Here is a 21,610-nt window from a genome sequence, read left to right on the forward strand (position 1 = left end):
GTGAGAGTGCTTATTGAGTTTGATGTCTCTAGACCTCTGAGAAGGTCAAAAGTGGTGAATTTTAAAGGAGGCCACTCAATATTCTCTTGGATTTTGAAAGACTTCAGAAGAGATGTTTCAAGTGTCAGAGGTTAACTCATGAGCAACAAAAGTGTCCCATTTGGCTGGAGGAACAACTGAGATCAATCAACGAATCCAAAAGGAATCAGAAAGAAGTCAGGAGGGATTTGCCTAAGATCATTAAGGAGTCTGATCCTCTATTTGGAGTTGTTGAAGAGAGTCAGGTTGGAATAAACCCCAACACGGGAAGAGAGAGAATTGATAAGGAAGTGCTGCAAGGTATGAGACAGTATCTTATGGTAGCTGAAGGAGCCGAGAAAGTGGCTAGAAAAGAAAGAATTAAGAAGTCTTTACAGGATTTGAAAAACGATCCGATAGGAGAGAAGACTATGCTGAGATTGGAAACTGCTCCTGTGATTTCCACTGATATAACTAAAGGTAAGGGGGTGGTTTTTGAGTATGCTAACAAGGAGGGACAGGATAAAGCATATGATTTAAATCAACAGAAAGAGAAGGTCATGTGGTCTACTATTAATGATGGCTCTGCTATGAGATGGGATCTGGTCAATACCACTATACATTCTGAAGGAGAAGGCTCTACTCGGCTTGCTGCCAAAGGCTTTTTTCAAGAAGGTCCAACGGTATTTAAGGCAGGCTTCTCTGAAGCTAGCCTTTCCGGGAACTTTTTGAAAAATGGTAAGCCTAGAAAAAGACCATTTAAATCAAGAAGAAAAAGAGGTGGAACATTAGGATTGGGTTCCTTACATTCTGAGGGGAAGGAATCTGTTTCTGGAAATCAAGAGGAAGGTGTTTCTAAGAGGAAAGCTGCGGATGAGGCGGGGGTATCATCAAAAGTCTCTAAGCGCAAAAACCACGAGGTGGTCCCAAATGAGGGACCGTCCAATCTGTAATGTCTATGATCAGCTGGAATTGCCAGGGCTTGGGACGGTTCCAAGAACTGACGATTCCTCGTCTTAGGGAATTGCGTAAAGAACATTTCTCTGAGATCCTGTTCTTGATGGAGACAAAAAAAAAATAGTAATGTAGTGGTTGATTTGCAAGAGTGGTTGGGTTATGATAGGGTTTTTACTGTGAACCCAATTGGTCTTGGTGGCGGTAGGGTTTTTACTGTGAACCCCAATTGGTCTTGGTGGCGGTTTGGCTTTATTTTGGAAGAAAGGAGTTTCTGTAGAGATGAAGTTTGTAGACAAAAATCTTATTGACTTTTCTGTACAGTTTGGTGTGGTGCAGTTTTTTGTTTCATGTGTGTATGGAGATCCTCAGCCGAGTGGTAGAGCTAAAGTTTGGGAAAGATTGAGCAGAATTGGTATTCAAAGGAAGGAAAGCTGGTGTATGATGGGGGATTTTAATGATATTCTACATAATGGGGAAAAGCTATGGGGTCCTAGGAGAGGTGATTCTTCCTTCCTTCCTTTCAAGGATATGTTGAATGCTTGTCAGATGACTGAATTGCCTAGCAAGGGTAATGGTTTTACCTGGGGAGGAAATAGACATCAGAAATGGATTCAGAGTAAGCTTGACAGATGTTTTGCTAATAAAGAATGGCTTAGTCAATTCCCGGTGGCCAATCAGACTTTTTTGGAGAAGCGAGGCTCGGATCATCGTCATGTTTTAGTCTGTTTGACTGAATCTAAGGAAGTGTATAAAGGTAGTTTCAGGTTTGACAAGAGATTCTTTAATAAACCTCTTGTGAAGGAAGCTATTGTGAAGGCTTGGATTCCTAATGGCCTTAGAAGGGGTTTTTCTGTCTTTGATAAGCTGAGAGAGTGTAGAAGAGCTCTTAGTAGATGGAAAGAGAGAACAACACAAACTCTGCCGGCAAAATTTCTCAACTTAAAGTCGACTTGGAATCTGCTCAATCGGTTAACTTCCCAAATTCTTGGAGAGTTAATGGTCTTAAAGTGGATTTGTGTAAAGCCTACAGGGAGGAGGAAGCTTTTTGGAGACAAAAGTCAAGTCAAAAATGGGTCCATGAGGGAGATAAAAACACAGGTTTTTTCCATGCCTCAGTTAAGAACAAGAGAGGTAAGAACAGAGTGGATATTCTGCATGATATCAATGGGAATACTCAAAAGGGTGAGGCGTCAAAAGGAGCAGTGGCTGAAGCTTATTTCAATTCTCTTTTTGAATCTGATCCGGGTAACTTTCAAAATATCTTATGTGATTTCATTCCTAGAGTCAATGAGGAGATTAACAGTCAACTTATTAGTGAGGTTACTAAAGATGAGGTCAGAAGTGCAGTTTTTGCAGTTAAAGCCACCAGTGCGCCTGGACCTGATGGCTTTACGGGTCTGGTTTTTCAAAAATATTGGGAGGTGGTGGGAGATCAGGTCACTTATGAAGTTCAGCTTTTCTTCTTGACTGGTGAATTTCCCAAGGAATGGAACTACACCCATCTGTGCTTGATTCCAAAGATTGAAAACGCAGAACATATGGCTGATCTCAGACCGATAAGTTTGTGTTCTGTGCTCTACAAAATTATATCTAAGATTTTGGTGAGTAGATTAAAACTGTGGCTGAACCAGATTGTCTCCATCAACCAATCAGCTTTTGTTGAGGATAGGCTGATTTCGGAAAACATATTGGTTGCGCATGAACTGATCCATGGCTTGAGAACACATAGATCTATCTCTAAGGAATTCATGGCGATAAAATCTGACATGTCCAAAGCATATGATCGTGTGGAATGGAGTTATGTAAGGGCTTTGTTATATGCATTGGGGTTTCATCAGAAGTGGATTCAGTGGATTATGCATTGTGTCACCTCTGTCACTTTTGCGGTGCTTATTAATGATCAGCCTTTTGGTATGATCACGCCTAGAAGAGGATTAATACAAGGTGACCCACTTTCGCCGTTTCTTTTTGTTTTGTGCACGGAAGGGCTTACTCATTTGATGAATAGGGCAGAAAAACAAGGTATTATAAACGGGATTCAGTTCTCTTCCACTGGACCGGCTGTCCATCACCTCCTTTTCGCCGATGACAGTCTCTTTGTATGCAAAGCTCAACTTGATCAGGAAGAGGTTTTAAAAGGTATCCTCAAGGAGTATGGAGATGCAACTAGACAAGTAATCAATCTCCTTAAGTCCTCGATGACTTTTGGTGCAAAGGTGGAGGATCAAAGGAAGCTAGCCTTGCAGAATCTTTTTGGTATTTATGCTGAAGGAGGGGCTGGAACATATTTGGGTTTACCGGAATGCTTCAGTGGATCCAAGGTGGAGCTCCTGAGTTATATCAAAGATAAGGTGAAGGTTAGGCTCTCTAACTGGTTTGCACGATCACTTTCTCTAGGAGGGAAAGAGGTGCTTTCGAAAGTGGTGGCGTTGGCGATGCCGGTTTACGCAATGTCGTGTTTTAAATTGACCAAAACCACCATTGACAACATTACTAGCGCCATATCTGATTTCTGGTGGAGTGCTATGGAGCGTAAAGGAAAACTCACTGGGTAAGCTGGGCAAAATTGTGTTTGTCTAAGGAAAATGGAGGATTAGGATTCAAAGATCTAGAGTGTTTTAATCAGGCCTTGTTAGCCAAACAAGCGTGGAGAATCATTCAAGAAACTGACAGCCTGTTTGCAAAAGTGATGAGAAGCATATATTTTGAAGTGGGTGAGTTTCTTGATGCAAAATTGGGAGATAGACCTTCTTATGCTTGGAGGAGTATTCTTTTTGGAAGAATTCTGTTAATGAAAGGGCTGAGAAGACAGGTGGGGAATGGAAAATCTCTTAAGGTTTGGATTGACCCGTGGATCTTTGATGAGGAATGGCGAGCTCCATATAGAAGACAACAATTTTTTGATCTGGGGCTGAGGGTGAAAGATATCATTGATATCCCTAATAGAGATTGGAATCGAAACTTGTTGCAGGAGCTTTTCTTTCCGGATGATATAAGAAGAATAACTGCTCATAAACCAGTTGTGAGTCAAGATGACTTTTGGTGTTGGGACCACAATAAAAGTGGGGATTACTCTGTGAGGTCGGGATATTGGTTGGCCAGCAAAACCAGCAACCCTGAGATTCTTCGGGAGGCGACCAATTTACCTTCTCTTAATGGCCTTAAAGCTCACATTTGGTCTATTCATACAGTGCCAAAAATTAAAATGTTTCGGTGGAGAGCTTCTTGTGACGCTTTACCTGTGGCTGACCTCATTTTGGCTAGAGGAATGGACACGGATACGAGATGTCAAATTTGTGGTTTGGAGGGAGAATCAATTAACCACGTTTTTTTTTCACTTGCTCTATTGCCAGACAGGTTTGGGCACTGTCAAACACTCCTTCTCCGGAGCAGGGGTTTGATGATTTGTCACTTCACTCTAATCTTCATTATCTTTACAAGATGGGAAGATCATCTCAATTCCGGTTAAGATAAGAAGACTTTTCCCTTGGATATTATGGAGATTGTGGAAAAATAGAAACTTGTTGATCTTTGAAGGGAAACAGTTCTCGCCTTTGGATACTATGGAAAAAATACTAGAGGACAGTGACTTTTGGTGTCTTTCACAAGCGGTGAATCAGAACATGGATGAGAAATTTGAGAGTCCTGCTAATAAATTCCAAAAGCTGTGGGAAACACCTCCTGTTACTTGGATTAAATGCAATTTGGGTCTGTCTTGGTCAAATCACACAAAGATTGCAGGTTGCTCGTGGGTGGTAAGAGATAACAATGGTCTGGTCATTATTCATAGTAGAAGATCCTTTGCTAATCTGCAGAGTAGGCATGAGGCTTTTTTCCATTGTCTTTTATGGGGCATTAACAGCATGATTAGTCATCGTTTGGATAGAATCATTTTTGCTATGGAGGATACTCAATGGATAAAAGTCATGGAGAGACCTAAAGTTTAGCCATCGTTTAGTCATCAACACAATGAACTGATGATGCTTTTGAAGAATTTAAAAGATTGGAGATTTGTACATGAAGATTCCTTCACCAACAGAGGAGCCTCTCTCATTGCTCAAAGTGCTACTCAGGTTCACCTGGGCCAATCTTATGTTACTCGGGGAAACCATTTTTGGCTGCATGATCTCTTTGAGAATGAGAGATTCCTGTCCTCTGCTTTTTTGGGTGGAGGGATCGTAGCTCCCTTAGGCTAACTATTAGTCTTATTTTTGGGGGGTAAGAGTTTTGGTTAAACTCTAACCTTTCTGCTTGTGCTTTTTGTGCAATGCTTCTGATGTAACCCCCTTTTCAAATTTGGTATTCAGGGGGGAAAAAAAAAAGTAATTTTTTTAAAAATTTTTGGGGAAAATTTTTTTTTTATAAAAATATTTTCAGATTGTTTTTGGACAAACCCGGCCCATGGAGAAAAAACAACTGTTTTTAGGAAAAAAGGGTTTTTTTCCCCCCCCCCCCCCCCCCGAGAACTATCCTATCTGGCCAGGTAAAGCCCGATCTTTGACCTCTGTCTATATACCCATGAAACGGAAGTTAAATGTTTATTTCCCCACCAATTGAAAGTTCGAGAGCTTAATGTCCATGAATCCTAAGTTCGAGATTTAAAACTCCATAGCGTTGGGTTTAATTGGTTTATTGTATACCAAACCGATGCTTTAACCAATTAAACCTAATTAGAACCAGTCTAAACCCAAATTACAACCCGTTTATGACCCACTACCCAAAAAACAAATCGAAACCAAAAATTGAAACCAAAAATCGAAAATCCCCAAATTGCTCTCGACGAACCCTAGAATCCCCAAATCACTTTGAAAGTGGTGGCTTTGAAATCAGAGATTGTGGAGTTACATAAATCACTTTTAACATCTTATATATTAAGCTTATGATAGTGAACTGTTACAGAAATCCTCATGGAGGATGTTTGTTAATACATGGGGAACATAATGATGATAGACAAAAGAAATGTTCTGAGGCATTTTAAACTTTGAAAGTTGGTCTGCAGCCTTGTTATGTGTTCTCTCCACCCATTGGAACTGGATTCCTTCGAATTTGCTCTGCCAATATCTTATTTCTCGCAGCCAATTGTGAATACCAAAGTTGAGAGTCGATCCATTTAAGAGCTTGGTGAGTTCCTGACAATCAGCATCGAGAGATCCATGAGAGGAGTCCATCTCTGTATCACCATCATTCGCTCAGCAAAAGCCCATGGTCCTCTGCGGAGAACCATTTCCATGGATTCCTCAGAAGGAAAGACAAACTGAACTCGTCTGCCTTCCACATCACCGGACGGCCCATCAGGATGAAACGATTCTCCGCAGCCGCTTGATTCACCACATCAAAAGGGAGAGCAATCGGGGCATCATTGACACCCAAATCAAGTTCTTGAGAATTTGATTGGTTTCACAATTTTGGAGTCTACTTTATTCTCCTCTGTTTCTTCAAGTAGCTGATGATGATGATGATGCCTTGAGAAGATCAAGAACTCCAAAAAAAAAAAAAAGAACTCCACAACAGTTCTTCCACCATGGTGTCTCGACCTCATGATCACCTGCCGCTAGGAGTGGCTGCAATTATATTGAATAAGAGTATTATTAGACTCTTGTCTTTGTCTCCTATCTAATGTTGGCCCAAGATATATAAGAATTTGAAGTTTTCTGAAGTTTGAGAGTTCAGCTTTTTTAGGGTTCTTAATTTGAATTTGGGGATTTTGGGATTTTGATTTTTGGGATGACAACGACAATGGGTCGGGTTTTAATAAGGAATCAGTTTTTTTTGGGTTAAGTTATGACCGAAACATGGTTCTGTGTCGGGTTTACGCACTAAACCGACGAAACCAAGATTCATGGACATTAAGCTCTCGGACTTTCAATTGGTGGGGAAATAAACATTTAACTTCCGTTTCATGGGTATATAGACAGAGGTCCAAGATCGGGCTTTATCTGCCCAGATACGATAGTTCTGGGTGTGGGGGGGGAACCGATATAATCCGATTAGTTCTTCAATCTCATTTGTCTCTTCTTGTAGAGAATTTGAGTAGCATTCATATGTTCATGGCTTCTCTATCTCCGTTTCCTTCTTTGAATCCTTCGCCTCTCGCTCCAAGATTCTTACAAACCCTAACCCAATTCTCAAATTCTCCGTTCCTCTCTCCATGCTCTGTTTTCAGGTTAAAAAACGCATCTTTGCTGAATTTGAGAACTCGAATTGCTCCTCTTCAATCCCAACGAGTTCGGTCCAAAACCCTTGTTTTGTCTGCTCAGTCCAGTTTCTTGAAAGGTTTGTTCTTTACCCTAACTTTGTTCTTTTGTAATTGGAATTTATAGTTTTGTTTGCTAAGTTTATGAAATTGAGCAAAAGGGTCATTGAGTAATCTCCAAAATTGGTAAAATTTGATTGGAGTTAATATGGATTTGAGGGTTAATTGATGAAAATGGTTTGTTCATTGTTGTTGAACAGTTCTTAGAACCGCGTGGAATATTGGGAAAGATGGAATTGAAGCTGGAACCAATCTTGTACCTGTGAGCTCTCTTAGTCTTGTCTTCACTGATCAAACTCTACTCTAAAATGTTTTAGTCACACTTGGTTATGTTTATGGCCCTTTTGCTTTAAGGTTTCTGTGCCTAGACCAGTAGCTAGAATCTCGGTGACAATTGCAGCATTGGCGGTTTCGTTGTTTGTTGTCAAGTCGTTTCTATCAACCGCTTTCTTTGTATTGGTATGTATAATCCTTTCCGTTTTCGAGGATTTTTTCGGTGTTTACAAAGCTGATTTTCTGTGAGTGTTGCAGGGTACAATGGGATTTGCATATTTCTTATTCATAGCGTTAAACAAAGATGAAGCTCCTAAATTAAGAGGAGATGATAATAGCTCTGGTTCTAAGCCAATGGATGATCCACTTGAAGAAGCAAAGAAAATCATGGACAAGTACAAGTAAGCTCTTATATGAGACAGATCTTAAATGTATACAGATACAATACTTAGGATTGAATGTGCTTGCAACGGTGTAAGTAGGTGATTGGTAAAGTTCTGGTTAAGAAATTGTTTTGAAATGGACACATTTACCCGTCATCACAACACTTTTATTTGCCAAGAAACATTGCTACTCTCGCTCAAGATTCACCGTTCCTCTTTTCCAAACTTTGGCTTTTGCCCTTTTGCTCTTTGTTCTCACTTCCCATGTTAGCCTCTTCTTTCCATTGTTTTATCTACCGTCGGTTCACTCAATCACATGACTACTACAACGCCAACGCGTTAACGGTCTAGATTCAAGGACTACTGAAGATCCTATGAGGCAGCATCTTATAACGACATCACCTTGGAAGAATAAGATATTCTTATTTTACTATTTCAAAAATCTCTTTATTCCAAAATTTGGAACATTTGACTAAAGTCGTTACAAATGTGGTTACACTCTCTATCAGCTACAAAGAACGTGCCTTTCATGACTTCCATGAGATATCTTCACGTTTTCATGTTTTGGGTAGGTTGGTGCCACATCATCATTTCCCTATGCTGTGAAGCTGCTAGAAAAGGTCACTTCATGGTACCAGCGAGAACATACTGTTGTCTTCTTGGAACTCCTCTGTTCCGGTTTGTTAATGGAGATGGGTAAAAGGGGTATTTTTAGATGGGTCTCCTCTGCATCGCACTGACCTCTCTTCACCACAGTGGACCAACATCTCTCTCTTCACCGAATCCACACTTCATCTTCTCTCTCTGCAACTCTCTTCTGCGAATCTCACTGGTTCGTTTCCTAGGGAGATTGGTGAGTTCTCTCTGCTTCAAAATGTGTTCCTCAATGTGAATTCCTTTAGTGGGTCAATCCCTTTAGAGCTTGGTTACGCTTCTTCTTTATCTGAAATTGATTTGAGCCGTGATAACATATCGGGTGTGTTGCCGCCATCGATTTGGAACCTTTGTGATAAGCTTGTCTCCTTCAGGGTTCATGAATGTTTGTTGTTTGGGGATTTCCTGAGCCTGCGTTTCTAGATTGTACTTGTAGCTCTTGATTTTGGTGGTTTCCCTGAGTTTATAACCAAGCTTAAAGGTCTATATGAGCTTGATTTGTCAAGTAACATGTTTGAGAGTATTGTTCTTGAGAGATTGACTCTGTTAAAACTCGAAAAACTTAACCTTTCTGACAATAACTTCACTGGGGTATTGCCAAGTTTTGGTGGATAAAAATTTGGGGCTGAAGTCTTTGAAGGGAACAGTCCAAGTCTTTGTGGGTTACCTTTAAAACCATGTCTAGGTTCCTCTAGGTTGAGAACAACTGCTGTTGCTGGTCTTGTGATAGGTTTAATGACCGGGATTGTAGTAATCATAGAGAGTGAAGATGCATGATTTGGAAGAAAAGTTGGTGGTGGTGAAGGAAGTTGGTTGTGTTTCAAGGTTGTGAGAATCTGACATAAAAGAAGGTTTGAATTCGACAGGGCAAGTAATGGAGAAAGCGAGTTACGGTACTGTCTATAAGGCAAAGCTTAATGATGGTGGAACAACAATTGCCCTGAGGCTTTTGAGAGAAGGTAGAAGGATATAAGCTTTTGTCTGCCTATAATCAAGCAATTGGACGTATTCGACATGAGCATTTGGTTCCATTGAGGGCTTTCTATGAGGGGAAAAGAGGAAAATGGCTTCTCATTTACGACTATCTTCCCAATATAAGCCTTCATGATTTGTTGCATGGTATTTCACCTTTTCCTTGATCCAAATGTTAAGTCTTATGGTTATCTTCTTGATTTTCAGAAAGCAAACCAGGAAAACTGGTTCTGAATTGGGCTAGGAGACACAAGATTGCGCTGGGAATAGCAAGGGATTGGCTTATCTTCACACCGGACAAGAAGTTCCTATAATCCATGGAACTGTTAGATCAGGGAAAGTTCTCGTAGATGACTTTTTCTTGGCTAGGCTCACTGAGTTTGGTCTTGACAAGTTAATGGTACAAGCCGTAGCCGATGAGGTAATGTAACATGCGAAATCTGACCGCTACAAAGCAGCAGAACTCCACAAGATGAAGAAACGGAATCCAAGACCTGATGTCTATGTGCTTGGGATCCTTCTGGTGGAGTTATTAATGGGGAAGAAATCAGTAAAAATCGGAAAGAACAACGAGTTTATGGATTTATCTTCATTGGTTAAAATTGCGTTTAGAGGATTCAACAATGAAGATAGTCAATTTGGAGGTTCTAAAAGGAATAAGGAGTCCTATAGAAGATGGTTTAATTCATGCACTGAAGCTAGCAATGGGATGTTGTGCTCCCGTGCCGTCTGTTAGACCCACCAAGGAAGAGGTTGTGAGGCAGTTGGAATAGACCGAGGAATAGATCGGCCTTCTATAGCCCGAACGAAACAAGAACTGACGCCGAAACAAACGAAACAAGAAGTGACGCTGAAACTCCATTTTGAGAGACAATCTTTGTGATACATTGCTCTGTTACTCTGTTAGTTTTATGGTTGTTCCTCCACTTAGTTGGTTTTCATAACAAAACCATTCTGTTTTGACTTATCCCTAAAAGTCTATATAGAATTAAATAAGTAATTTGGGATCTGAATCAATCCATTAATAGAAGAATATATTGTAGATATATATCACTAGTAGAGCAATGCACTATACCACAATTTGAAGTCAAAACATGGGAGCCAAGAAAAATGAGTTCTGTTTTCTTCTTTCTCTCACAATTTTCATATATTTTCTATATGTGTTCGGTTTTGGTTATACAAAATACAAATAATTAACAAAGCGTACCGATCCTGCATTTGAAAGCACCTGAGCTAGAGGTAAGCATACCTACAAGGGAAGATGATTTAGCAGCCAAACTAGAGGCTCTGGCGTAATTTGCAGAAGCTCCAGCTCCAGATGAAGTAAAATAGGCACCATTGAGCATTAAGTCTCCTTGGGATCTCCAGTTCCAATTGTTCCATTCTCCTTCCCCTGCACCTACCCGTTTCGTCACCTGCGGGAGAATTTATTCATACCAGTCATTATGTTTAATTTTCTAGATTAGAGCTATCAAATTATATTTGCTAGCTTAGAGGCATCTTTTGGCAGTTTAGGTTAACTAGAAACCGGTGCAACGGGTTATATCAAATACCTCCTTAGCGAAACGGTTTCCCGGGGCAAGGAACCGGTTTCCTTGGCTATTAATGGTAGGATTAGCACTTCCACCAATTGCATACATTTCCCAGTGAGTGTAATCGTTGTTTACTACATGGAAGTATCCATGCCTGCACCTGAAATAACACCAAACTCTAAAACATTCAGAATCTGACTGGTTCTCTAAGGAAAACCAATATGGTATTTGAATTTGACCATATGAAGAAAGCAAATATATCGAAAAAATGAAATGAAACTTAGATGAAAAACCTTGGCATTCTCTGTACAAGACCTTCTCCAAAATGGTTGTATGCAATGGTTACTTGCATCATTTTGTCTCTGGTGTATGAATCGGTATGCCCCAACAAAATAGCCTTCATTATCATCTCTTGTCAGTTTTTGAAGATAATGCCAAAAAAAAAAAAAAACTAACTTCTTGATCAAAAGATGAACCAAAGACCCCAGATGAAGGAACACACTACCATCATTAGAACAATCAATTTTCTGATCATAAGCACACAAACCTAAACTAGGCATGACCATTTCGGGACAGATTTCCCGACTTGGCCACACCAATCCTGAATTTTCCGAAGAAATAATTTCCGGTTGGGACAGTTTAATTTATTCCAAATAGAAACATAATGGATTATATACAAGAATTTAAATTTCATAAAATGTGAATCATTATTGAAAATGTATCCAATTTTTTTCCAAATTATCCGAAATATATACCTCCAAGTTGATCCTTACCCAAATTATTAAAATTTTAACAACCAGAATTTCACAAATACTACCTTTCATGTCGCCTTTTATTTTATTATTATTGGTTATATTTCTAAACATCGTAAATGCATGCACTCCTAAATCATCACCACTCATAACTTCTGCACCGACACTACTAATATCTTTTGATATATGACCTAACTATCGTCTCCAAATTTGGTAAACATAATTAATTACTAGAATCAATGAAAAAATATCTAACCTCATTGTGGTGAGTGAGATAATTATTAGAGATGGTAATAGCAGTAGATCCCATAATTGCATCTATCAATCCATCAGCACAATTCGAAAGAGAATTATGATCAATCCAAATATGACTCGATCCAAAAATCGATATCCCATCACCATCAGCCATAGTTCTCCAACCATAATGACTCTCCGAACTCCGAACCATAGCGTTACCGGTTCGCTTACAATCGTGAATATTAATCCCATGGATGATAATATTCGTAACGTACTGAATCGTGATACATGCACCACCAGCTATATGTACGTTCACGCCACGACCATCAATCGTTTTGAAGCTATTCATGATTAGTTCTTGGCTTAAAGTAATGACCATGTCACGTTTAAAGACGATCCATAGCGGTTCATCTTGTATCACAGCGTACCGGAGTGTACCGGGTTTTGGGTTAACCGGGTCATGATCAGATGGATCAGTAACTATGTAGTAACGTCCATCACGGCCTCCAACTGCGTTACGTCCGAAACCAATCGCGCAACCCGCTAATCGTTTTCTCCGGCGATGCCATTTTTTATCGCATCGCCAACAATCATCGATTGGGTTTCCAGTTTCGCAAGAGGAGAAGAACCCTAGCTTTCTACGATACGTACTGTTACGTATACTCCTGCATGCTCCAATTAATAAAATGATATTACAAAAAGAGAACAAAGTTATAGATTATATCAAATTAACCCGTGAGTTTTGGGATTTGCAAATTTACCCTGAGTGTGTTTAAAAGGTCAAGATATAGGAGACAGGAAGATGCAAAATAGAAGAAAGCATTGAATTTATTTTGACACGGTGAGGTGGCCCCACGTGGGTAATTTAATGTTTTCATGATCATGGGATACGATCCATATAGGAAACTTTTGGGGTCATATTTCTCTATAATTCCGTAATTAAATGCAAAAACTTTGTGTACCAGATTCAGATTTATAAATCATTGAAAATTTGAATCTTAAAGTAAGTGAGAAATATAAATTAATATATAGAAGATATTAAACAATTAAATAATAAAAATTATGCGTCGGTGGATCTTAAGAAGAAAATAGTGAGGTTTTTTTTTTTTTTTTTTTTTTTTTTTTTTTTTTTTTGTGCACCAGTGAGGTTTAAATAGGAATCACGGTTTGTGGTTTTATTCAATAAAACTACTGTTTTTATGTCAGAAGTGTTTCACATGTTTATTTAATTTTTTTCCTCGCAGAACAAGAATGTGGAAATAAAAGTACATTTCAGTCATTTATATTGATAATTTTAAATTTTGTGGATCACAATGCTTATTAAAAAAAAGTTCTTATAGAGAACATTAATACTACTAGACAAAACTAACTTTTTACATAGTCATCAGTGAAATTAAAACATACTTTCTTGGTCTACAAATAGGTTTAGTAATGTTAAAGCATCATCTAGTTTGACTATCTAAAACGTTACTAATACGAAATATATACCTAATAAAGTAGTTTTTTTTTTTATATTTTATAAAATAGTTTTTTTTTGTTATATGTATATAGTGACTATTGAGAGACTCACATATCGACCAGTGCTGCTATTTCTTCTGGGTCTTTAACGGCGTGTTCATGCCATTCACCGTCTGATAAACTGAGAAAACAGAACATGCAAAAACGTCATCGTTTTATATCATAGATAAAGAATCTGAACGGCTGAGATCAAATCTACACTAAAAGCTGATGTGAGAACTCACTTATCCGCGGTTGATGTATTTCTTGAGCTCTCATGTTTTGATTCTCTTGTTTCTTGAACTCTGCGTTTTAATACACGGCAACATAAGAATCTCTCTTAGGACATTAGAAAAAACGGAGATCACATTGTGAATCTCTGAACTTACGAATTTACATGGAAAAAGAGTGCTAGAATTATGATTAGAGTTGCTGAGATTGAGAACAATGTTCTAGCGATCACCATTGTTGGTTGTTGTTAGAGTTTTTCCTCTCCTATGTGAGAGAGAGAGAGAGAGAATGTGACTATGTGAGTGATCTAGTGATAGAGAAAGAGAGATGCGAGAGGTGACGAGAGGGTTTATATATATACTATATTATGATATAAATATTTTTTATTATTATGATATAATGTTTTAGAAATTTAGTAAGTTTTCTTGGGATTTTATATAAATATTAAGTTGAAGTTTAATTGAACTAAACTAACTATCTATTTTAGGGTCTGATTGGATTAAGCGCAATGGAAACCGTTGTGACTACAAATGCATGTTAGAAGCGGGCGGTTGCAATTTCAACCGGTGTTTTGAATGATTTGTTTAGTGGTTGAAAATTGGTGCATTTATGAAAGTTTTATGACTGGTTAACAAACGGGTATGACAACGATTAAATTGGAAATTACCAAAATATGTACATAGTATAATATATAATAATTAAAAAGTATATAATAACAAAATTTGATAAAATCTACAAAATAATAACAATCTGAATAAATATCTTTTGTAGTTGTGAAGAGTTGTGTCTTTTTATCGCAACTTTTCATTATTATTTAATACTAAAAAAATATATCTTACGATTGTGTTTCCTTAGCAAGTTGCAATCCGAATTTCTTCTACAGATTATTTTTTGATAAACTTTTCTTCTACAGTTGTATCTTTTATCATAACTCTTCATAAACGGTTGTAACCGTTTTGTTAAACCATTGCAACATTTAATTTACTATATAATTGCAATTTCTTTACAATTGTATCTTCTACACGTGTTGGTTTATGCCTCTGAACTCGTGTTTACACGTTTTGCACCGAGTTGAGAGTGAAAAACCAACCCATGTCTAACCACTAGACCAAGACAACATATTCAAAATTATGATGTAAACAGATTGTATATATATGTTTAAACGCGTGAGTTATAAATTTAGCGCCGTTAAATGATTATGTTACGTCCGTTCACTACAAGAAAACACGGTATTAGCGACTTAATTCGGCGACTGAATATGTAGTCGTTAAATTTGGCGACTAATTAGGGACGTATTAGCGACTAAGTAGTCTATATTAAACATTAGTCGCTAATCAGTCTTTAATGTGAGACTGATTAACGTAGTCGCTAATAGGTCGCCAGTTATAGCTACTATTTAGCGACTCATTTATTTTATTTGGGCAATTAATTGGGATTTTACGGGCTTGATCCAGTAATTTTAGCCCATTAAGCCAGAGTATATAAACTCGGAGTCGCGAAACCCTAACCCTAATCCCCTTTTCTTCTCTCTCGACGAACCCGACGAACCCTAACCCTATTCCCCTTTCCTTCTCTCTCGATTCGATCCTAATTCTTCATCAATCCTCTCAATCTCTCCATTGAATGCTTGAATGATGAAGACTCGTGGTGGAAAAGGCAAGAGAGGAAGGGGATCGAAGATTCCCCCCCCCCCCCAAAATCGACCCACTTCTTCCCAGCCTGTACGAGTTGAATCGAAGACCTTGAATCGAAGACCTAGGGGTCTTCCCAGCCAGTACGAGTTCACGCCGGCGAATCGTCAAGCCCCACTTCAAGATTCTGAACAAGAGCCGATTGCACAACCTCCAACGGGTCCAACCATCAGGGACTATCCTCCTCCGACGCAACTTTTCCAGTCAGGCGAAGGATCTCCTCGCGGATCTGGCTCGACTCCATTTCGAGCATCTGGATCGACTCAACCTAGATCTGGAGGATCTGTTCATCGTCTAGCCTCCAATCAGTCTCCAGCGCCGGTTCAACGGGAAGCCTACAATCAGTCTCCAGCGCCGGTTCAACCGGAAGCCTCCAATCAGTCTCCAGCGCCGGTTCAACCGGAAGCCTCCAATCCTCCACCTCGGCAGGCGTCAAATCCTCCACCTCGAGCCTCTGTATCACATCACAGCTCTCAAGCTCAAAACTCACATGCGGAAGAAGATGAAGATGAGGAAGCTGAGGCTGATTATGAAAGGGAATCAACTCTCCCTGAAGATTCGCTTGCTACTCTCCATGAGTTGCTTCTCCGGCCAGGACGTGAGAAGTATACAACGGTCATCTCTCCCACATTTGAGCCTGAAACCTATTGGTAAGCTGAGTAGATTAGGTTTAGGGTTAATATTGAGTAATGTGTGTGTGTATCTGCTAAGTAGATTAGGTGTGTATATGGTAAGCTGAGTATATTAGGTTTAGGGTTAATATTGAGTAATATGTGTGTGTATGGTAAGCTGAGTAGATTAGGATTATGTGTGTATAAAGCTTGCTAATTGGTTTATGTAATTGTAGGTTTGGTCACGACAATGGTAAGCTGACCCGGAAGATCACAAAGGTATTCACAAACAAGTTTAATGGACCATATTACAATTGGAGCTGTGTACCTACTGAAAGAAGACACAAATACTTCCTCGAATTCGCGGTAAATTAACTTCTATTGTCTGTATCCATTTGGTTTGGTTTGGTTGTTTGATCACTAACATCAAACTCTCCTCTTGTTTTGTAGAAAACACACACATGGCATCCATCACTGACCGGTGTAATTGAAGAGAAATTCTACAAAATATGTCAGCTGCGTATGAAGGACATGGTTTCTAAGGCTTGCTCAAAACGAGCCACTGAGAGACCGCCATGGATTGAGAAGACATTGTGGAAGGAAATGTGTGAGTATTGGGACACAGAAGAAGCACTTGCCAAGAGTTCAACCACATCAGCAGCTCGAATGTCTGACCGTAATGGTCTTGGTCCTCACAAGCATGTATCGGGGCCAAAGTCTTTCTTACAAATCGAGCAAGAGATGGTAAGTTACATCAAGCACTCTTGTTTATTTACATAATGGTTTTCCTTAAGAATTTGAATTTTTTTGTGAACAACATTTCAGGAAATTGAGCTGGGAAGACCACCTACTATTGGTGAGATATTCATTAGGACTCATACCAAAAAAGATGGGAGTTTTGTTGATAGGAAGGCGCAGGAAATTCATGAGGCATATTTGAAGAACAAGGAAGCTAAGTTGGCTGCCCTTGTGAATGATGAAGGGTCTGATGGTACATCCCGTCGATCAGAACTATCTCAAGAGGAGGATGATGAGATCTTCCTTTTGGTAATGTGGTTGATCCTCTTTTTTTTTTTATTATTATCACTTACTTCATCTTTTAAGAACTAATCCTCTTGTTTTTTTTTTGCAGTCAACTGTCACAAACGAGAGAGGGGTATACTTCGGAATGGGAAGCTTAGGGAGGTACATCAATGGGAAGCGGAAGTACCCAGGAAGCAGTTCTGCTTTCACTTCCTTGCAGTCACAGCTTGAGGAAGCCAACCGCAAGATAGAAGAACAAGCGACTCTCCAAGCACATCGGGAGGCAGAGGCATTGCGGGTGAAAGCTGAGCAAGCAGAGATCAAGCGTGTTGCTAATGAGCAACAAGCAGAGATCAAACACTTGAGCATGGTGAAGAAGTACTTGACCGAAACTGACCCCAAGTTTCTCGCCTTCCTCGAGTCTGCTTCAGAAGATCAAACAGAAGAGTTCCAGACTGCTAATGCTTCACAAGATCAAGCCTAGGAGTGAACATCTCATCTCCCCTTCCTTTAGTTGCTTTTCTTGTCTAAACTTAAAAACTTGATATTATGTAGCTTGAATATTATGTTGTGAACATGTTTGAATTATGTTGTGTGTTTGAATCAAGGTTCTTTGTTTGTTAAATATAGTTTTTTAAATTTAGGATTCCATAAATTAGAATGTAAAATTGATAATTAAACCTGTAATCAGTCGTCAATTAGTTGCATTTCAGTCACCAATACTTAAACTAAACAGACGCCATATGGTGGCAAAACAGTCGCTATATCAGTCACCAAATAGTCGCCAAAGAGTCACTATGTAGTGGCAATAATGTCTCCAAACAGTCGCTAATTTGGCGACTGTTAGGCGACTAAATAACGGCACATAATTTAGTAGTTATTCAGTCGCTAAATGGCGACTGTTTGGCGACTCATAAATTTAGCGACGCAAGGTTTACCGACTACGTGTTTTAGTCGCCAAACTGTCGTCTTAATAGGTTTAGCGACTACTACGCTACTTAATGTGTGGTCGCTAATTACATGTTTTCTTGTAGTGGTTAACGGCTGTTAAGTGGGGAATTTGAATTCACCAATAATTTTAAAATAAGGTATTTTTGGTCAAATATATTTAAAGGAGGTATTTTTAGACAACAGAAAATTATTAGGTATTTAACGGCCAGATAAAACATAGATAAGGTTTTTTTTTGTATCTTTCCATGCATAGTTTTGGTATTTGGCATATTTTACGAAGGAAAAAAATAAAAATTTTTGCGAAAAAAGCACCGGACAATGGTGGCTCTAATCAATTCAGTTAAAAAACTGGCAAAAATAGTTTGACAATCGTAGACCTCATGTTGTTGTTCTGTTATGAAGCAAAAAGGGATTCTTGTTATGTTGTGATGTTCATTCTCCATTTCTCCTATCTCTTCAACCTTGGCTTTTTTTTTATCAATAACAAGGAGGTTCTTGACCGATGCCGGCCCATACATCATCTACTTGGGCCAACCTTTAATAATTTATTCGTGCTAGATTTCACACAATCATGTGATCTTTTGCATTACATTATGATATCTTTCAATTTGAGCTATCGAAATATGGTATTTTGTATCCTCGTTTAAAAACTTTTGTGTTATGGAGAATCGAACTCAAGGTCTAAGTAAACAATACTAACCACTAGATTACAGCCGTTTAATGTACTATTTGTTTTATTACCCTAATTTTCTAAATTTTTTGTCAATTAATATTTATATAATTGAAAGGAAAACAAATAATAATAATTTTACGAAAATACGAATCCACGATTTTTGGTGATAAAAGCGCAATTTAATAATTTTGACGGAAAATCCAATTTTACAGTTTCGGCGAAAAATACGATATCACATATTTGACAAAAAAAACAATTTTGAAGATTTGCAAAAGTTTGTCACTCCGAAAAATTGAAAACAATGTTAATAAGAAATGGGTTTTCGAGTTTTAGCCCCAGGCAAAATTTAGTTTCTTGCCTTAGTCTTAACTTTATCCTCTCGATTACCCTTTCTTCTACTTCCATTTCCAACTTCTCAAAAATCTTTTTCTCAAACTCAAATTCAAAATTACAAACCTAGATACTGGTTCAAAAACTCAAATTCAAACTTATAAACCCAGAATTTCCAACTCGAAACTCGAATTCGAAGAAAAAAAATTCGAAGACACTTTTAAAATTCTTGCCTAAAATCAATTACTTTTCAGCTTCAAATCAATATAGAAAAATTAATAAACTATAATGGTTTTGAAGCTTAAAACCTTCTTTCCCAACTAGAAAGTTTAGTTGAGGTCTAAATTGCATCTTATCAGATTTTCGGTTGAATTATAATGTTAATCCGATTTATTACGAGATTTGATGAAAATCGTTTATTTAATAGATAACGGGGTATAACTCGAAATTCAAATTAAATAAAATTAAACTTTGACAAAGTTTAAAATGTGTAATTACATATCAAATCTCAACTTTGATAGTAAAAAGGTAGCAAAACCTGTCATTTTATACCCCATTTAAACTATTATGTTTGATTCATATATGACGTTTCATATGAAAAAACCAAATGAAGTCATTAGATATAAATCGAATAAAATAGTTTAAATGAGGCATGTAATGTCCAATTTACCGAATAAGGCAAAATTATAAAATTCTTTTCAAACACCTAATTTCCTAAAAGATATATATAGATAATTAGATATTGTTGGTACTTTGCCTACATTAATGGTTCTACACCCAGAGGTCTGGGGTTCGAGTCTCAGATACTGCGATTTATTAATAAATTTGCAGATTATTGGAGACAAGTGTACATGTGATCTCCAGCGATATACAATTATAGCCGTTCGCCAGAATTCTACATAGAGAAGAAAGTATCCATCAAAACCATAAAGAAAGAGATCGTGGATCTAATAAGGGTCGGAAGGAATTGTCCATTGTAGAATCGTCTATGCAAGAGTTCTCATAATTTGCAATAAATAATAAATCCTGATGATAGAAAAAAAAATGATAATTAGATATTGTTGGTACTTTGCCCCAAAAAAGATATTGTTGGTACTTGCCTACTTGGTTCCTTATTTTCTTTTGTTTATCCCATCTGACTGAAAGAGGTTCCGAAAAAAAAAAAAAAGAGGTTATAGTTAGGGCCTTAAAGGCCCAATAATAATTTTGAATCCGTATCGACAGGTCAAAAACCCGAAACCCGTTCATCTTCCAGAGACGGGTTTCAGAGAAAGAGAGAAATATGAGCAGCTTCACGATTCCATCTCCTTCCTCCTTCTCTCTTTCCAATTCCTATTATCAACCCTCTCGTAATTCCTTCATTCCCCGCAATTCTCGTTCCAATTTTGAGTTTCGCCGATTAGCTGTCGAGGCTCGAAGAAGAAGCACTTCTTTACGGTGCAGCAATGGCACCCACGGTTCAGATTCAGGTGATTGAAATTTTTTTAAAATAATTTAGGGTTTATCGTTATTGTTTCATTTGATTTCCACTGATATGTGTTAATTAAAACAAATTCATTTTTTTTTTTTTTTGGCAGGTGAAAATGAGAACAGAAGTGTGTTAGATGCTTTCTTTTTGGGGAAAGCATTAGCTGAGGTTATCAATGAGAGAATTGAGTCCACTGTTGGAGAAGTTTTGGGTACTATTGGAAAGTTTCAAGCTGAGCAACAGAAGCAAGTTCAAGAGATTCAGGTTACTTTTTCAACTCTATTAATGAAGAAGCATTGTAGTCTGTAGAATGGTACTTGTGAGCTTTGTAAAATGGTGCTTGAAAACCGCGATAAGTTTGCGAGATTACTGCTAATAGTGTGACATGTATTCGAAAACTGCGATCGATTTTTTGTGTTGTTCGATCTTCATTTACAATGTGGAGTTAATGATTGTAACTTATTTGATTATAGGAAGAGGTTCTTGAAAGAGCTAAGAAAGCTAAGGAAAGAGCGGCTCGAGAAACCAAGGAGGAACAAGGACTTGTTGCTTCCAAATCAGCAGCCATTACCCGAAATCCGGCTGCTAGCGTTGTTACCTCTGTAACTCCTACACCAACCAATGAGAGCAACACTATAATGGGTGGTGTAGTGGAAAGCTCGAGTTCTAGTGATGAAGACTGCGTCTAAACGGTAGTTTCATGGTTACGTTAAAGATTTGGTAATAGCAGCAGCAGAGAGACTTGTCTGAAACGGTTGAGAACATATTCGTTGATACATGTACTTGAAGAAACAATGTAAACAATGAAAGTTGATATAAATCAAGGTTAAACCAGCATTCCCTTAATTGTTTTTATGCATTGATGCACGACTACACATGGTTATATCTCTCAGGCTGTCTTTATATTAGTTGAAGATGACACAAGCCACAAATCAACAAGACTTGAGTTTGCGAGGAAAAAGACCTTAATGAGAAAACCATATTGATGCTAACAAATACCCTTCGAATGTTTCTTTTCATTAATGGGTGAGTGAATGAATTACAAACATCTGCAAATATAGATGAAGAACAACAGAAATCGAATCGCAAACGAGACCATTATGT

General features: G+C 38.2%; 5 protein-coding genes and 1 pseudogene across 5 annotated transcripts; 5 read left to right on the forward strand and 1 right to left on the reverse strand.

The window, feature by feature from the left end:
* Nucleotides 1-6,908: 6,908 nt before the first annotated feature.
* On the forward strand, nucleotides 6,909-8,085 carry LOC9299339. Its single transcript, XM_002863113.2, has 4 exons — nucleotides 6,909-7,248; nucleotides 7,429-7,490; nucleotides 7,583-7,687; nucleotides 7,760-8,085. The coding sequence occupies exons 1-4, from the start codon at nucleotides 7,017-7,019 to the stop codon at nucleotides 7,904-7,906; spliced, it is 546 nt and encodes a 181-aa protein (XP_002863159.2). The 5' UTR covers nucleotides 6,909-7,016; the 3' UTR covers nucleotides 7,907-8,085.
* A 658-nt stretch (nucleotides 8,086-8,743) lies between these two features.
* LOC110227207 lies at nucleotides 8,744-10,556 on the forward strand (annotated as a pseudogene).
* A 51-nt stretch (nucleotides 10,557-10,607) lies between these two features.
* LOC9299340 (putative pectate lyase 14) lies at nucleotides 10,608-14,079 on the reverse strand. The gene is made up of 7 exons (XM_021020732.1): nucleotides 13,918-14,079; nucleotides 13,774-13,833; nucleotides 13,602-13,670; nucleotides 12,051-12,696; nucleotides 11,336-11,439; nucleotides 11,064-11,202; nucleotides 10,608-10,925 (listed from the first exon to the last, which is right to left on the reverse strand). The coding sequence occupies exons 1-7, from the start codon at nucleotides 13,992-13,994 to the stop codon at nucleotides 10,704-10,706; spliced, it is 1,317 nt and encodes a 438-aa protein (XP_020876391.1). The 5' UTR covers nucleotides 13,995-14,079; the 3' UTR covers nucleotides 10,608-10,703.
* A 1,314-nt stretch (nucleotides 14,080-15,393) lies between these two features.
* LOC9299341 (fibrous sheath CABYR-binding protein) lies at nucleotides 15,394-16,104 on the forward strand. The gene has a single exon (XM_021020251.1). It carries the CDS (start codon nucleotides 15,394-15,396, stop codon nucleotides 16,102-16,104), a length of 711 nt encoding a protein of 236 aa, XP_020875910.1.
* Nucleotides 16,105-17,199: 1,095 nt separating this feature from the next.
* Nucleotides 17,200-18,112, forward strand: LOC110227369. The gene has a single exon (XM_021021458.1). The coding sequence runs from the start codon at nucleotides 17,230-17,232 to the stop codon at nucleotides 17,566-17,568; it is 339 nt and encodes a 112-aa protein (XP_020877117.1). The 5' UTR covers nucleotides 17,200-17,229; the 3' UTR covers nucleotides 17,569-18,112.
* Nucleotides 18,113-20,275: 2,163 nt separating this feature from the next.
* Nucleotides 20,276-21,352, forward strand: LOC9299237 (uncharacterized protein At4g13200, chloroplastic). The gene is made up of 3 exons (XM_021021466.1): nucleotides 20,276-20,507; nucleotides 20,616-20,770; nucleotides 20,980-21,352. The coding sequence occupies exons 1-3, from the start codon at nucleotides 20,321-20,323 to the stop codon at nucleotides 21,193-21,195; spliced, it is 558 nt and encodes a 185-aa protein (XP_020877125.1). The 5' UTR covers nucleotides 20,276-20,320; the 3' UTR covers nucleotides 21,196-21,352.
* The last annotated feature ends 258 nt before the right edge of the window (nucleotides 21,353-21,610 follow it).

This window comes from Arabidopsis lyrata (assembly GCF_000004255.2).
Source record: "Arabidopsis lyrata subsp. lyrata unplaced genomic scaffold ARALYscaffold_9, whole genome shotgun sequence".
NCBI classification, from domain to species: Eukaryota; Viridiplantae; Streptophyta; class Magnoliopsida; order Brassicales; family Brassicaceae; genus Arabidopsis; species Arabidopsis lyrata.

Bases quoted from the DNA above. Each gene is read 5' to 3' on its own strand.
- LOC9299339 (XM_002863113.2), top strand. From the start codon at position 7,017: ATGTTCATGGCTTCTCTATCTCCGTTTCCTTCTTTGAATCCTTCGCCT. The intron at 7,249-7,428 runs GTTTGTTCTTTA...GTTGTTGAACAG, and splicing joins TCAGTCCAGTTTCTTGAAAG to TTCTTAGAACCGCGTGGAAT. The intron at 7,491-7,582 runs GTGAGCTCTCTT...TTTTGCTTTAAG, and splicing joins CTGGAACCAATCTTGTACCT to GTTTCTGTGCCTAGACCAGT.
- LOC9299340 (XM_021020732.1), bottom strand. From the start codon at position 13,994: ATGGTGATCGCTAGAACATTGTTCTCAATCTCAGCAACTCTAATCATA. The intron at 12,697-13,601 runs GTGAGTCTCTCA...TGGAGCATGCAG, and splicing joins ATAGCAGCACTGGTCGATAT to GAGTATACGTAACAGTACGT. The intron at 11,203-11,335 runs GTTTTTCATCTA...GTGTTATTTCAG, and splicing joins CTTGTACAGAGAATGCCAAG to GTGCAGGCATGGATACTTCC.
- LOC9299341 (XM_021020251.1), top strand. From the start codon at position 15,394: ATGAAGACTCGTGGTGGAAAAGGCAAGAGAGGAAGGGGATCGAAGATT.
- LOC110227369 (XM_021021458.1), top strand. From the start codon at position 17,230: ATGGGAAGCTTAGGGAGGTACATCAATGGGAAGCGGAAGTACCCAGGA.
- LOC9299237 (XM_021021466.1), top strand. From the start codon at position 20,321: ATGAGCAGCTTCACGATTCCATCTCCTTCCTCCTTCTCTCTTTCCAAT. The intron at 20,508-20,615 runs GTGATTGAAATT...TTTTTTTGGCAG, and splicing joins CACCCACGGTTCAGATTCAG to GTGAAAATGAGAACAGAAGT. The intron at 20,771-20,979 runs GTTACTTTTTCA...ATTTGATTATAG, and splicing joins AGCAAGTTCAAGAGATTCAG to GAAGAGGTTCTTGAAAGAGC.